The sequence below is a fragment of the Coprinopsis cinerea genome (genome assembly GCF_000182895.1).
Source record: "Coprinopsis cinerea okayama7#130 chromosome 1 map unlocalized cont3.1, whole genome shotgun sequence".
In the NCBI taxonomy this organism is placed as follows: domain Eukaryota; kingdom Fungi; phylum Basidiomycota; class Agaricomycetes; order Agaricales; family Psathyrellaceae; genus Coprinopsis; species Coprinopsis cinerea.
Window position 1 is genome coordinate 2988768 of NW_003307544.1, and position 13733 is coordinate 3002500.

At 52.0% G+C, this 13733-nt stretch overlaps 4 protein-coding genes across 4 annotated transcripts; 2 read left to right on the forward strand and 2 right to left on the reverse strand.

Moving 5' to 3' along the window:
* Positions 1 to 177: 177 nt before the first annotated feature.
* Positions 178 to 1449, reverse strand: CC1G_06627 (CK1/CK1/CK1-D protein kinase; the record flags this gene model as incomplete). Its single annotated transcript, XM_001829238.1, has 4 exons — positions 178 to 271; positions 330 to 976; positions 1037 to 1311; positions 1368 to 1449. 4 exons carry the CDS (start codon positions 1447 to 1449, stop codon positions 178 to 180), a joined length of 1098 nt encoding a protein of 365 aa, XP_001829290.1.
* Positions 1450 to 2410: 961 nt separating this feature from the next.
* On the forward strand, positions 2411 to 5984 carry CC1G_06628 (chitin synthase 2; the record flags this gene model as incomplete). The annotated part of the gene is made up of 17 exons (XM_001829239.2): positions 2411 to 3081; positions 3138 to 3279; positions 3337 to 3407; positions 3460 to 3614; positions 3672 to 3734; positions 3787 to 3826; positions 3879 to 3951; positions 4029 to 4064; positions 4126 to 4276; positions 4333 to 4334; positions 4388 to 4458; positions 4519 to 4774; positions 4831 to 4980; positions 5042 to 5172; positions 5227 to 5682; positions 5746 to 5856; positions 5915 to 5984. Exons 1-17 carry the CDS (start codon positions 2513 to 2515, stop codon positions 5982 to 5984), a joined length of 2547 nt encoding a protein of 848 aa, XP_001829291.2. The 5' UTR covers positions 2411 to 2512.
* A 687-nt stretch (positions 5985 to 6671) lies between these two features.
* CC1G_13727 (hypothetical protein) lies at positions 6672 to 10899 on the reverse strand (the record flags this gene model as incomplete). The annotated part of the gene is made up of 5 exons (XM_002912149.1): positions 6672 to 8566; positions 8634 to 8821; positions 8888 to 8962; positions 9027 to 9521; positions 9550 to 10899. The coding sequence occupies 5 exons, from the start codon at positions 10897 to 10899 to the stop codon at positions 6874 to 6876; spliced, it is 3801 nt and encodes a 1266-aa protein (XP_002912195.1). The 3' UTR covers positions 6672 to 6873.
* A 978-nt stretch (positions 10900 to 11877) lies between these two features.
* CC1G_00473 (hypothetical protein) lies at positions 11878 to 12984 on the forward strand (the record flags this gene model as incomplete). The annotated part of the gene is made up of 3 exons (XM_001829242.2): positions 11878 to 12040; positions 12109 to 12657; positions 12713 to 12984. The coding sequence occupies 3 exons, from the start codon at positions 11878 to 11880 to the stop codon at positions 12982 to 12984; spliced, it is 984 nt and encodes a 327-aa protein (XP_001829294.2).
* Between the last annotated feature and the right edge of the window lie 749 nt (positions 12985 to 13733).

The window sequence follows — 13733 nt, forward strand, 5'->3', positions numbered from 1 at the left end:
CGCGCATCCACATACTCCTGACGATCCCAGGGACGCGTCTCCACCCAACCATACGACGTCCTTGATCATCAGTCACTGCCGAGCGATACCTGCTTCTGCCCTCCACCCCCCATTCGCTCGACACTCTCGGGACGCACTATAGAGAAAACAGGCCAGAAACCAAACTAAGAAGCCCGTTTACCAGACTTCAGCATCACGACCCCGGCCAGCCCTGGCCTGAGGCATTCCGGATCCACCGGCCTGCTGAGCCTGCCTGGTGTGGGAGCGAAGCCTATTCACAATTGTTAGCGCGATCTGGGTGACTGGAGTAAGGGTAAAGTCATGCTTACATTCTGTCGCTTGCACGATGGTCCTCGTCAGCCTCCTGAACGACCTTGCGACGGCCGACTGGAACCTTCGAGCTGGAGGCAGCTTGGTCCTCCTGAGCTCCACGCTGGACACTCCAGTCGAAAACGTAATCGTACTGATAACCTTCGCGAACGAAGAGGTCGCGGAAGAGCTTGCGAAGGTACGAATAGTCGGGCTTGTCATCGAAGCGAAGGGCACGGGTATAGTTCAAGAAAATGCCAAACTCGTTGGGGAATCCACGGCAGAGAAGGTCGGTGGGGGTGGTCATCTTCTTCTCCATGATACGGTCGTACTTCTGCTTCTTGGTAGCAGCCTTGAGGCCTTGCCAGGGCAGAGCGCCGCGGAGGAAGTACATGAGGACATAGGCGAGGGATTCGAGGTCGTCACGACGGGCTTGCTCGACACCCAAGTGGGTGTTGATGGAAGTGTAGCGGGCGGTACCGGTCAAATTCTTGTTCTCTCGGTAAGGAATATGGAGATGTGTCTTTGGGTCGCGGAATTTCTTCGCGAGACCAAAGTCAATGACGTTGACCTGGTTGCCACGTTTGCCGATGCCCATCAAGAAGTTGTCGGGCTTGATGTCACGGTGGATGAAGTTGCGAGAGTGGATGTACTCGATGCGAGAGATCTGCATGCCACATCAGCAAACGGAGCATGAAAAGGATATAGGGGGGAGACCCGGACTCACCAGTTGATCAGCGAGGAGAAGAACGGTCTTGAGGCTGAACTTGCGGTTGCAGAAGTTGAAGAGATCCTCGAGAGAGGGTCCGAGGAGGTCGAGAACCATGGCGTTGTAGTCACACTCGGTTCCAAACCACCTCACAAAGGGGACGCCAACACCGCCGGCGAGGGTCTTGTAGACCTTGGACTCATACTCGAGCTGGGGGTGCTTGGCCTTGACTGATTCGAGCTTGATGGCGACCTCTTCACCAGAGATGATGTTAATACCAAGGTAGATATCGCCTGCATGCAAGTGTGAGTAACATCATTCATGACGCCTGCGGACGGAGACGACGCACCAAATGACCCTGAACCGATCTTTTTCCCAAGTCTGTATTTGCCGCCTACTCTAAGATCCAGTCTGTGCGCAGATTCGGCCATCGATTACTGAGGGAGAGAGCTAGAGACCGGTGTAAGTAAGGGTGAAGAGAGAAAGTGGGGGAAGGAAGGCAAAAAATTGAAGGAGTGCATGATGGGCTTTATATATAACAGGGCTGGGGGCATGTGGATCCCAGACAACAGGCCGGCCTCGTTGCGGTGGCTAACCAGGGGTGACGCCTGTCGTTGTCGCTTGACCGAGTCCTCATTGTTCTGGGAACAAGGACGGGCGGGGCGAGAAAAGGAGGAAGGGTACAATGGCTGAATGGGACAGCTGTGCGGTTGCAGGGCAGGCGCTGTGTGGCACCCGCTGGGCGACGACGACGACGAGGGGACGAAAAGAAAAAGAGGGCTACTCACAGATAAAAGGGATAAAGAGGATAGATAGATGGTTGTTTGGAAGAAAGTGAGAGAAGAGAGAGATTGGATGTGAGGGGAGAGGCAAGTCAGGAGAGGACGACGACCACAGACAAGCAGCACCAAATGCTGTGCTGCGGAGTTTGAATCAAATCGATTCAACCTCAGGTTTCCCGGCGCCTCGACACATCGATTTCCTTCTTCTGATTTTACAGTATACTACTATATACAACAGCAATTGTGCAGCTCCTCGTTCTTCCCAGCGGTGGGACAGGGATGGTTGGCGGGCACAGGGCTTGTTTGAACCTCCGCTCTCAGCGGTTGCCTTTGTGTTCAATCAATTCACACCTTCACGGAGGGAGAGTCAAAAAATATAGGCGAATCGGGAGGAGCTTGAACGGTGTGGTGATTCCGAGAGTCGCGATGGCTCCAGAAGATTTGTACCAAGAGGAACCCAAGAAAATTGAGGGCGATCAGAGGGTGGCGGTCCAAGTGAGCCCGTTGTCACCCAAACAGGGACAGGGAACAATTCCTCGCGCTGTTCCCAAGCTTTCTTCCCAACGCCCACATCGACGGCCTCGTCGCCTCGTCCAGTCTTTCAAATTCCCTCACGAGCGTTGCCAACGCTATTCCATTCTTTTTCACAGCCGGTCTGGTCAACATATCTACCTAATATCCCTACGGACGCCAGCCACGACTCACAAACACAATGGCTTATCGTCCATCCCACAACGATCCTTACTACAATCAACCGAGCTATCCTCCAGCTACCGGTTACGGAGATTCCTCAAATTGGGACGCAAAGTCCACAAAGTCGTACCAAAGTAGTTATGCAGGTTCCCAAGCCCACTTGAATCCATCCAGCTACGAGATGCAACAGGTTAACCAGCACCCAGTTCCTGCAATGCCATACAACGGCGGCTACCCACCACAGCAAACTATGCCTTCCCCAGGCGGCTTTAGGGACAATGGCTCTGTCGCGGGCTGGTCCCTGGCCAGAGACAAGCTTATGAAAAGGCGGTCTATCAAGAAAGTCTTCCTCACACAGGGAAACCTCGTCCTTGATGTACCCGTTCCCTCCCACATCGTCCCTGTTGGCAAGCAGGATCTCGAAGAATTCTCCAAGATGCGCTACACGGCGGCGACCTGCGACCCTGACGACTTCAAAGCTTCTCGCTACACCCTCAGGCCCTACCTCATGGGCCGCGAGACCGAGCTCTTTATTGTCATGACCATGTACAACGAAGACGAAGTCCTATTCGTCCGCACTATGAATGCGTACGTGTTTATTGCCCTCTGTGAGATTCATAATGTATCTCTGACCCATTATACAGCGTCCTCAAGAACGTTGCTCATTTATGCAGCCGTCAAAAGTCAAAAACTTGGGGTCCAGAAGGCTGGAAGAAGGTCGTCGTCTGTGTCGTGTCAGATGGTCGTAACAAGGTCAACAAGCGGACACTGCAAGTATTGAACTTGGTAAGTTTCATCGTTCCCATCAGATATTATCCCGTCCTAACCACCCAACGTTGGCAGATGGGATGCTACCAAGAAGGTATCGCTAAAGATTCCGTGGCGGGCAAGGATGTCACAGCCCACATCTTCGAGTATGTTATCTCCATCTCCCGTCTTTCAGAACACGGGCTCAACTCCCCGTAGGTACACCACCACAGCTATCGTGACAGAGACCGGCGAAGTCAGCCAGAACACATGTCCAGTCCAAGTTCTCTTCTGCTTGAAGGAACAGAACAAGAAGAAGTTGAACAGCCATAGATGGTTCTTCAATGCATTCGGACCTTTGCTGAACCCTAATGGTAAGTGCTATATTTAGCGTACAACGATGGATATCCTTGTTAATCGCATGCCTATAGTCTGTATCCTCCTGGACGTCGGCACAAAGCCCACCGGAACTTCAATCTATGAGCTATGGAAATGTAAGGTCTATCTATATCGTCTGGGAATTTCAACTCAACTCGGCCCACCCAGGCTTCGATAAGCACAAACATGTCGGTGGTGCTTGTGGCGAGTAAGTAACCCCGCCGTATACTCATCGGTCTTGTTCTGATCGTCTTCTCCAGAATCACTGTTGACAGTGGCCGCGGGTGCAGCCTCCTTCTCACAAGTCCTCTCGCAGCCTCCCAGAACTTTGAGGTATAACCACCCTTCCTCTTTCTAGAAGTCCTCGTCGTCAAGTGCGTTAACAACGTGTCCGTGTTTCCTGTTCACAGTACAAAATGTCCAATATCCTTGACAAACCTTTGGAGGTGGGTTGACATGGTTATTTCATTGAGGACCGTGGTTATTGATTCAAATTACGTGGTCTAGAGCGTGTTTGGTTACATTAGCGTGTTGCCTGGTGCATTCAGCGCTTACCGATACAAGGCTCTTTTGAACGGCCCTGATGGAAAGGGCCCGTTGGCATCTTACTTCAAGGGTGAGGCCATGCACGGAGGAGGTAGCGACGCTGGTCTCTTCGGTAAGTGAACATCCTAGAAATCCGATGCGATGGACGTTGGCTGACTCTCTTTTCAGAGGTAATGCCATTATTATCGAGTCGGAGGGATGACGCTGAATGTTCCGTTTCCAGCGTAACATGTACCTCGCCGAAGATCGTATCCTCTGCTTCGAGATTGTCACCAAGAAGAAGGAGGCCTGGACGTAAGTCTCCCACTTCATCTGTATCCTATCCACTTGAAGCTTATTGTGTTCTATTAATAGATTGAAGTATGTCAAGAGCGCAAAGGCATCTACTGACGTCCCCGCGACTGTCCCGGAATTCATCTCTCAACGTCGTCGATGGTTGAACGGTTCCTTATTCGCTTCCATCCATGCAACGGTTTTCTTCTTCAGGATCTGGACGTCTGGTCAGGGCTTCTTCCGCAAGATCGCTCTCCAATTCGAGTTCATCTACAATGCCGTCCAACTTCTCTTCACATGGACATCACTGGCCAACTTTTACCTCGCTTTCTTCTTCGTAAGCTGGTTTTTAGTTCCAACACATGCCAGTCGCTGATCGAGCATTGATTGTAGTTGGTTTCCTCGGCTACGGCAGAGGGCTCTACGGACGCATTCAACTTTCTGAGCACTGGTGCAGGCAAGATCGTGTTCCAAATCTTCCTCAATCTCTACATCGGTCTTCTGTTCGTCGTCTTGGTCTGTTCTCTGGGTAATCGACCTCAAGTATGTACCATCCGCATAATGCGTGTTTCTGGCGATCGTCTTACTGATTTGAATCGTTTAGGGTTCAAAATGGACGTACACAATCGCCATGTTCTTGTTTGGTTTGTGTAATATCATCACCACATGGTGCGCTGCCTACACTGTCTACCTGGCTGTCCCCCACGATATCGAAGGATGGAGAAACTTCCCTGAGTAAGTCTACTTCCTGTTTCAAGATGCAAGACGTCATTGATTCCTTTTCCACAGACTGTTCAAGGAGAACCGCACGCTTCAGGAGATCGTCGTCGCCGTCCTCGCCACCTACGGCATGTACTTCATCAGTTCCTTCATCCACTTTGAACCTTGGCACATGTTCACCTCCTTTGCGCAATACATGTTCCTCCTCCCCTCGTACGTCAACATCCTCATGATGTACGCCATGTGCAACTTGCATGATGTCACTTGGGGAACGAAAGGAGACAACGGCGCAGCGAAGGATTTGGGCGGCGCGAAGAAGGTGAAGGGAGAGGATGGCAAGGAGATGATGGAAGTTGCGGTGCCTACTGCGAGGGAGGACGTGGATCAACTTTGGGCCGCGTCGAGGGCTGCGTTGAAGGTCAAGCCCCCGGAGCAGAAGGAGAGTCGAGATGCCGCTACCAAGCAGGCTGATCATGATCGGAATAGTAGGACGAATGTTGTGTTGGCGTGGGTTGGTTCGAACATGTGAGTGCAGTCGACGGTTCTAGATGCTTCTCGTTGGCGGATGACTGACTGATCTTTTTGCAGGGTGCTTATCATTGTTTTCACTTCCCAAGCCTTCTTGGACTGGGTGAACCAGAACACTTCGCTCGGTGGAAGTGCTTTCAACCCATACCTGCAATTCCTCTTCTTTGCCTTGTACGTCCTCCTCCTTTGACAACCCTATGCCCAGGCTCAGACACCTTTCTTTCTCTAGTGCCGGCCTATCAGCCATCCGCTTCACAGGTTCAGTCGTATACCTGATATTCAGACTATTCGGTCACTAGATTTCAAGAATAATCTCTCCCCCCATCTTGCATACGCTACCATCTACCGCTACCCACGACACATATAATCGCTCACCCATCCTCAGCTGGGTTCACTCTTTTACAAAAAGAAGGATCTACCGCTAATACCTCTAAATCATCCGTTGTACTTTTACTACCCATCCTCTACGATCGATACCCTACATACCCCGCAGGTTGATCCTAGCTCATGTTGTAGGAAATTTCTTTCTATCTTTCTTGTTCTATTTGTTATTTTTCGTCTCGTCCCCCCTTTTTACATGATTGCATTTGTTTCTTTACGTTCTTTTTGTTGGCTGGTGGCTTTCCTTCGAGTCCATCGAAGGAGTCCACTGGTCGATACCTTTTTCGATACGAATTCGATTCGACGTTCCTTCTCGTTCGTTGCATCTGTTTCGTGATGTACTTGGACTTTGACGAATCTGCAACTCCGTTTGCTCTCTCATCTGCCAGAACCTGCTCACACACCCGTAAGCCCTTTGAATCTCGAAACCCGAGGCGACTAGAGCCCGGGCTTGAGATGCTAATATATAATCTTGGTATCCAGCAAAGCTAAACAGGTTGGTGGTGTAAACTACAGCTACTATATAGGATGCAAAAAGGTCAACAAGGATTCAGAAGAGATCACGTAGATGGGCGGGAAATATAAGCGAACTACTAGCGATAGATTAAAAACGACCCTGAGCTTGAATTGCGATCGATGCAAAGGACACAAAAACACAAGAGGAAACAATGGAGAGGAAACAATGCAAATGCAGAGAGTACTTGTAGTGAGAAGTGAAAAGTGGAAGGGGAACGACAGCAAGCAGGGTCAATGAAATGAAACGGACGAGTGTTTTGTGTATGCATGCAAGCAGAGTTCGGGTACGTGCTATGACTCTTGAGAACCGTGGTGATAGCTCGTGGAGGGGTACGGCAATCCAGAGCCCATTCTTGGAGACACAATTTCAAACTGAGAAGAATCAATGCTTCTATCAGAGGTGAAAGAATTTGCAGAGGGTGAGGTTGGGCGGGGATCGAAAGATGGCGCGTACGAGGCCGCTGAGGGCGCTCGAGAGGGACCGCCATTCATATCCATACCCATGCCTCCTGCGGCAAGGTGGTCAGGCAAGAATGGACTCGGTGGAGGCATATCAGACGTAAAATTAGTTACGCTGGCCTTCCTACCCCCATGCGGCCCTCCCGCTGCTGCTGCGCCATTGTAACTTGTCCTATCAAAGCTCGAGCGCGGCTCGTATTCCTGGGAGTGGTGATTGGCCCCAGCCGACGACTTCCATTTGAGAATCGACTTACGGGCCAATTGCTCTTGCTGCTGCTGTTGCTCGGGTATAGATGCCAACTGTCCTTGTTGTTGCTGTTGTTGCATGAAATGTTGCTGTTGTTGCTGGAGTAATTGCTGTTGAGGAGGCGATGGCGTGCGTGGCGCATAGCGTACTGTGCGAATGGGGTTAGGGTACGGTGACTCCTGGTCAAAGTGGAGGCGGTCCAGTGCGCCTCCGGTGCGACTGGGAAGCATCTGCGTGGGGATTATGGGGGAGTTGTTATTACCGCGATTTGCAAAGGGAACAGACAACCCTTGTTGGTTCATCATGGGAGGTGGAAGGGGTGGCATGGATTCTTGAGGCCGCTGGTCCATAGAGGGACGGCGATTCTGCGGAATGCCAGAATAGTCCATTGATGGGCGATTGCTTCCCATCGACGGAGTGCGGCTCATCTCACCAGAAGGGCGTCTCGACGACTCTTGGGATGCCCTAGATGGTGGACGGTTGTTCATCCCAGGTTGAGGGGAGAAACGACCATAATTCGAGCCCGCAGGAAGGGCCGGAACGTCGGGGAGATCAAGGTTCTCCTGCGATGGTCGTTCCGGGCGGAGAGGGACGCCAGGCGACACGCGTCCCGACGATCGTTTGGGAGGCACTCCAGGGGATACCCGACCGGATGCTGATGCGCCATTGGGCACTGGAGGTGGCTGGTTCTTCTCCTTGTCTTTCTCTTTGTCCTTGTCCTTATCACCCTTGTTGCTCTTCCTCCAAAGGTTTTTGATGCTCTTGACCGACATCAAAGTGCCGCGATTAGACTTTGCCGCCGCAGCCGTCGGGGCAGGTTCATCCAAGAGCGAATCGGCAGAAAATCTGCTTATCGTCGTTCCAGATCGAGTACGTCCACCTGGCGGAGGTATCTTATCTTCACCGAGTGACATCGAAGTCCGACCGAGTGTGACAGTGTCCCACTGAGACCCATTCTCCGTGAGGACGGGGACATTTTCCGGAGTGGATGAAGAATATCGCCCGAATGGATCTGGAGATAGCGGGATAACGGGTGATTCGATGGAATTCTTTCGATTCTTCCCATATAAGGCTTGCTCCTCTTCGAGTTCCTTCTTCCTTTGAATCGTCTCCGATGAGACTTCCCCACTGGGATTTCGAACGATGAAGGAACGTGGTGCGGATGTTGTGATGCCGTTGACAGCCAATTGTGGAGGGGAGGGTGGCCTGTTAGGGTTGGATTCCGATTCAGAAGCATTCTTGATTAGGGAAAACGGTATCGCAGGCCAGGATGCACCCCTAAAGTAAAGAGCGTTAGAAATCAGGGTGCAAACACTTGAGGTTCCGCTTCCGGTGAAACACTTACTCGGTCGGTTCATTGGGAGGGTCGGGATGCTGCGGTAATCGAGGTGCTGGGGATAGATCCGAGTTTCGAAGGGGCGAGAGCGTCAACTTGGCGGGCGAATTTGGTGATAGGGTTGCTGAACTGAAACTCTGGTTCACGTCGTCATCCAAATCGGTTTTGAGTATGCGTGGGGACAGCTGCGCCAGTGTCTGTTATTTCGTCATAGCAAAAGAATCAACGACCCGCGCAATGAACACGCCATACCAAAAACATACCCTCTCGATTTCGTCAAGTTGTGCTTTCATCACATATTGACTTCTTCTCCGATCGTTCGGGTCGTTGTCGTCGTACTGAAAACAAGAATAGCGGTCAGTCGAGTAAATGGGACATGCGTATCTGCGATCGATTGCTTACATCTTCAGAGGGATCCAGCCCCAAGTCAAGGTCTTCGAAAAGGGCACCAGAGCGCTTTTCGGACTCCGTTGGGCTCTTCGCCCGATAACCGTAGTCATCATCGTCTTGAAGCTCGGCTGGCGAATCGCCTTCGAGATACGACAGGCTTGCGGTGGGGGCTGGGCTGGGCTCCGTGGAGATTATGTGCTCGGAATTTGGATTCGGAACGATAACAAGAGGCGCTGGAACATGCTTCTTGGAGAGCGTTGGAGATGTTTGCTCCTCGTTCATGAACGGATCGGGGGTTCGGCCACCTTGGGACATTCGGTCAAGCATCTCCCTAACCTCTTCTTCCTCTCGGGTGAAGTGATTATCGTCCGTGATGAATGAGTCGTCGGGCCTAGTAAGTTCTTCTCCCGTCAATGCCAAGTCAACAACATTGGGATTAACTCCTCGTTCAGCCTTCATCTCTGCCCATGTATCTGCATCTGACCCAAAGACATCCTCCAGAGGATCCTTCTTGCCATGAGCGATAGAGAATTACCTTCGCAGTGGAGTCTTCTGCGAACTCGAGATCATCATCCGAATCCGAGTCGGAATCAGTAAGTTGTTCGTAGCCACCTTCATTGAGCGTCGCATCGTCTGTGAGGTCGGTCTTGAGCAGCGCATCCACTCCTCCCTTCTTCTTTTTGCCCATGAGCAATGGGATTGCGGGCTCCTTCGCCTTCGCATTCTCCTCGTCCTTCTCATTCCCACTTTCACCGGACGCATTCTCACCCTTCCCATTCCGACTCCGGTTCCGCTTTGCATGGTTAACTTTCCTACTTCGAAGCCATGGCTTATACCAGGCCGCTTTGCGAGTGTCGATATCAAACTCCACTTTGGCCAAAATGGGAATCAGGGAGGTCGAGCCAAGCCCTGGGAGATCAAGGGAGTTGGCGCGCATAACGGAAGCGCTGTCATGGACATCAACAGACGTGTCGGGGGTGTCTGGCTCAGACTGAGCTGCCGACTCTGATGGCGGGGCGGATTTGGAACTTGAGCGCAAGTCTGATACTGAAGAGGGCGTGGACGGGGAGGCGATCGAAGGATAGGTGGGGCGGGGAGATATGGGGGAAGCTGGAAGGCGTAAGTTGGCGTTGAACTCGGTGACGAGGAATGGAGTTGAACGTGCGGCGGTGGGACTTAGCAGTGGCGTTGGACTTCGTGAAAGGGAAGGAAGCAGTAGCATGTTTCCATCGCGCTGTTCTGCTTGAATCACGCGGTACCAGAGGTGCCGCCAAATCTCTTCGGACAGCCGTGGACCAGGTTCGTCTCCTTCGCTATTGAGCATAGGGTTGACTTCGGAACCGGTGGGGCTCTGCGGTCTGGTTGACGAACCCGACGAAACCAAGTACAGGATGAGGCCAGCTGTACTAGGTAACGCGTATTCCTTGGCAATAGCTCCCAATTGCGCCTGCAGTGTGGAGTGTACAGGCACCAAGGTTCCGCGTCTAAACTGTGTATGATATCCTGAGGCTGTTGGCGGGGGTGGTGTCAAAACGGAGTCGTAAGTGTCGGGGTCATGGGGCAGGTGCATAGGAGGGATAACGTGGAGCAGATATCTTGACGTTGGTGGAGGTTGGACATTGAAACCCGCAGAGCTGGTGACTGATGGAGTCGGGGATCTTCTAAGGCTTTCTGGAGGGCCAGAGAAATCAGAGAATGACCTGGAGAGAAAGGGGGGACCCGAAGGTTTGGAGGTCGGAGGTATTGGAGTCGATACACCGAGCGCATTGGCGAGCTTTGCGAGACGTTCTGGAGCTAGTGGGGACTTTGGTGGACCCCATGTTGGAGAAACGCTGGACGTCGCGGAAGAACGGGACGTTCCATTTATGTTTGCGCTGTCGGCCATGGGGAAGCCCAATTATCCCAACCTGTCGGCGCTTGTCGTGGCAGGAGAAATGAACACTTCTATCTGTATCGTCGTGGAGGTCGTCGATAGCGGTCCAAATCGTGAATAATCCTGACGATAGCTGTCAGTTGTACAGTCTGTCTTGAAGAAACGTCGGACGCACGTAACAACGACAAGCCCGGTTCCCGTCCAGGTAGAACGCGGTTTCGACGATTGTTGGGCTCGTTATGGGCCTGTAAGAGCTCAATTGACGCCTGCTTTGCGAGCCTATAGCCTGGAGACGACGAGCAAAGCGGGTCAGCACTCGGTCATGAAGAAAAGAAGGGCAAGGTCGCTGTCGCCCAAGATTCTCTGCCAAGTTCAACTGGTGCAGGGGTGGGAACCCGCCTCTCGAAAAGGAAACCGCGAAACATTCCAACCAGCCTGTCGGTCGGAAAGATTCGAACGCGTTCATAACGCCCGTCCATGACCTTGTTGTCTGCCAGTTTCTTTTTAAACTAATTGTGCGTTTCTCAATATCCAGCAATACGGTAGTCTATAGAAACTGTAGAACTAGTCGCAAGTGTCATTCGATTTTTGTTATCGCGACTGTAGTGGGGGCGCGTGTAGCAACGGGCAGAGGCTTGTTCGGAGGAAGGAAGAGATTTTAATTGTGTATATAAGAGAATAGAATCGAATGATTGGTGGTTCTTGAATTCTTTGATTCTGCAAGACGGGACGAACCAAACAAGCGGACGAAGACAGTGTCACACAAGCCGGAATTGGAGTGGCGTGCCCATACTCTGTTTGAACTTTCACTTCGAACGACCAAGTTCTCGACGCCGTTTTTTCCTTCCTCCCGCTTTCTTCGCCTTTTCTCTTTTCTTTTCTTTTACGACAACGTTCTGCTTTCTGTCACGACTTGTTCCAGTTTCTAAACCATTGCCAGACACAAGTGCACCAAATCCTCGACGACACCGACAACCGCGACGAACCCCGATGGATCAACAGCAAGGCCAAGGGCACCACAACATGGGAGATGAACATGGGTCAATGCCTGGTGGCTATTTCTACGGTGGACAAGATGAGCAACAGTATAATCTCGCTTACAATCCGGGGATGGCCTACAACCCTGCTGTAGCTCAACACGCCCCCCAAACGCGTGCGTGCTTTCGTCCTCGTTTTCTGCAACTCGTGTTCATCCGATAATCTCTTTTTGTTGTTTATTAGGCTCCTTAGACCTGCATCAGCAGCCAATTCAGCAATATCACAATCATATTCCGTTGCTGCCTGCACATCAATACCAGGCAAACGTGTTTCCAGGATCCTCGCCTCATGGCGCCCTGCCCGTTACCGGCACCCCTCCGCCACCCTCCCCAGACCTTAATATGTATGACCACCCTCTGTCTCCTCCTGTCTCCGGATCAGAAACATCAGCAGACGGTCTATACCACCACTCGAATAGTAGTGGTGCCAACTCTCCCGTTTCTTCACGAGCGAACAGCCTAGTCCATCGTACCGCGCGTTATAACCCCACTCCATCGCCCACAAGCTCGGCAGGTCGCAGGCGCGGTCGATCCCACGATTCAGACGAGGAAGACAACATGGGTGTAGCATTCGTTGAAAACCTTGCTCATTCGCGAAAGGAAGCCACGAGACGACAGAGGATAGAAGCCGAACAGCGTCGCAGAGACGAATTGCGCGACGGCTACGCGAGACTGAAGGAGGTTCTCCCCATCTCCAATCAGAAAAGCAGCAAAGTTTCTTTGCTGGAGCGAGGTTAGTAAAATTTCCTTTCACTGTGTTCCGTTCCGCTCACGTCTTTCTCCTTTAGCCACGAACCATATTATCGCCCTAGAAAAGGCCAACAAGGAATTGGAGGACCGCATAGCCGCATTGGAAGCCGAAATGCAACGGCTTCGTGGTGTCAACGAGAAGATCTCGCTCTCTGCCAACAACACCCCTTCGCCTGCGCATCCCAACACCAGACCCCTTTCTCCTCCACCGGAGGGTCAGCCCGTAGCGGGTCACTCCCTTACCTCTGTCAAAGGCCAGCAACCACCTTCGGAGCACTCGAGTCCATCAGCCTCGGAAAACGGATACTGATTTCTTGACCGCTGTCCTTTCTTCGCGCATTTTGTCCCTTCTCTTGCGTCACCTTTTCGTTTGTTTCTTTCTCATTTCGTTCTTCATTTCATTTGCTTTCACTCCCGCTTTCGAGGTTTTCCATGTCCTATTATTCTTGCTGCGGTATCAACCTCGACATCTCCGCTACTCGACCCATGGTCCTGGCAGCGAGGCCCATGCCTTGCGTTGAGTCCGCGACGTCGGCGCCGTGCGCCTGACTCGCTGTTGCACTCCGCAGGCACTGTGGCTTCCATCGGGAAGAACCAACGGCTTGACGTCGTTGAGGGTCTTGAGTGCCACCACGAGTCCGGCCAGCTGCAGCGTGTTTCGATATCTAGATCACATGGACGCAATAATCCTAGATCGATGATCCGTTCTCCCGCGACGAAACAACCCTTCCCGCGAGCGGTATCTTCGACGAGAAAGGATGAAGCAACCCAAAGCCGACGACGCCATTTCACATCGCTTTCTGATTCGTGACAAGCCAGGGCTCCTGGAGACACCCCGGCTTGACCGTTTCGCGGACACGAAGAATATACGAAACAAGCTGGTCCTTTTTCGCTGGGCAGTCCAAGCGTTTAACCGTTGGTCAGGCCGTATTGCTTCGTCAATATTCTTTGGCCACGTTTTCCGACAAGCCCTATGCTACACCTATAACATTCTCTCGCTCCTAGCCAGCGCATTCACATCACATCCCTATCCATCATCTATCCATCGGTGTCTCCGTC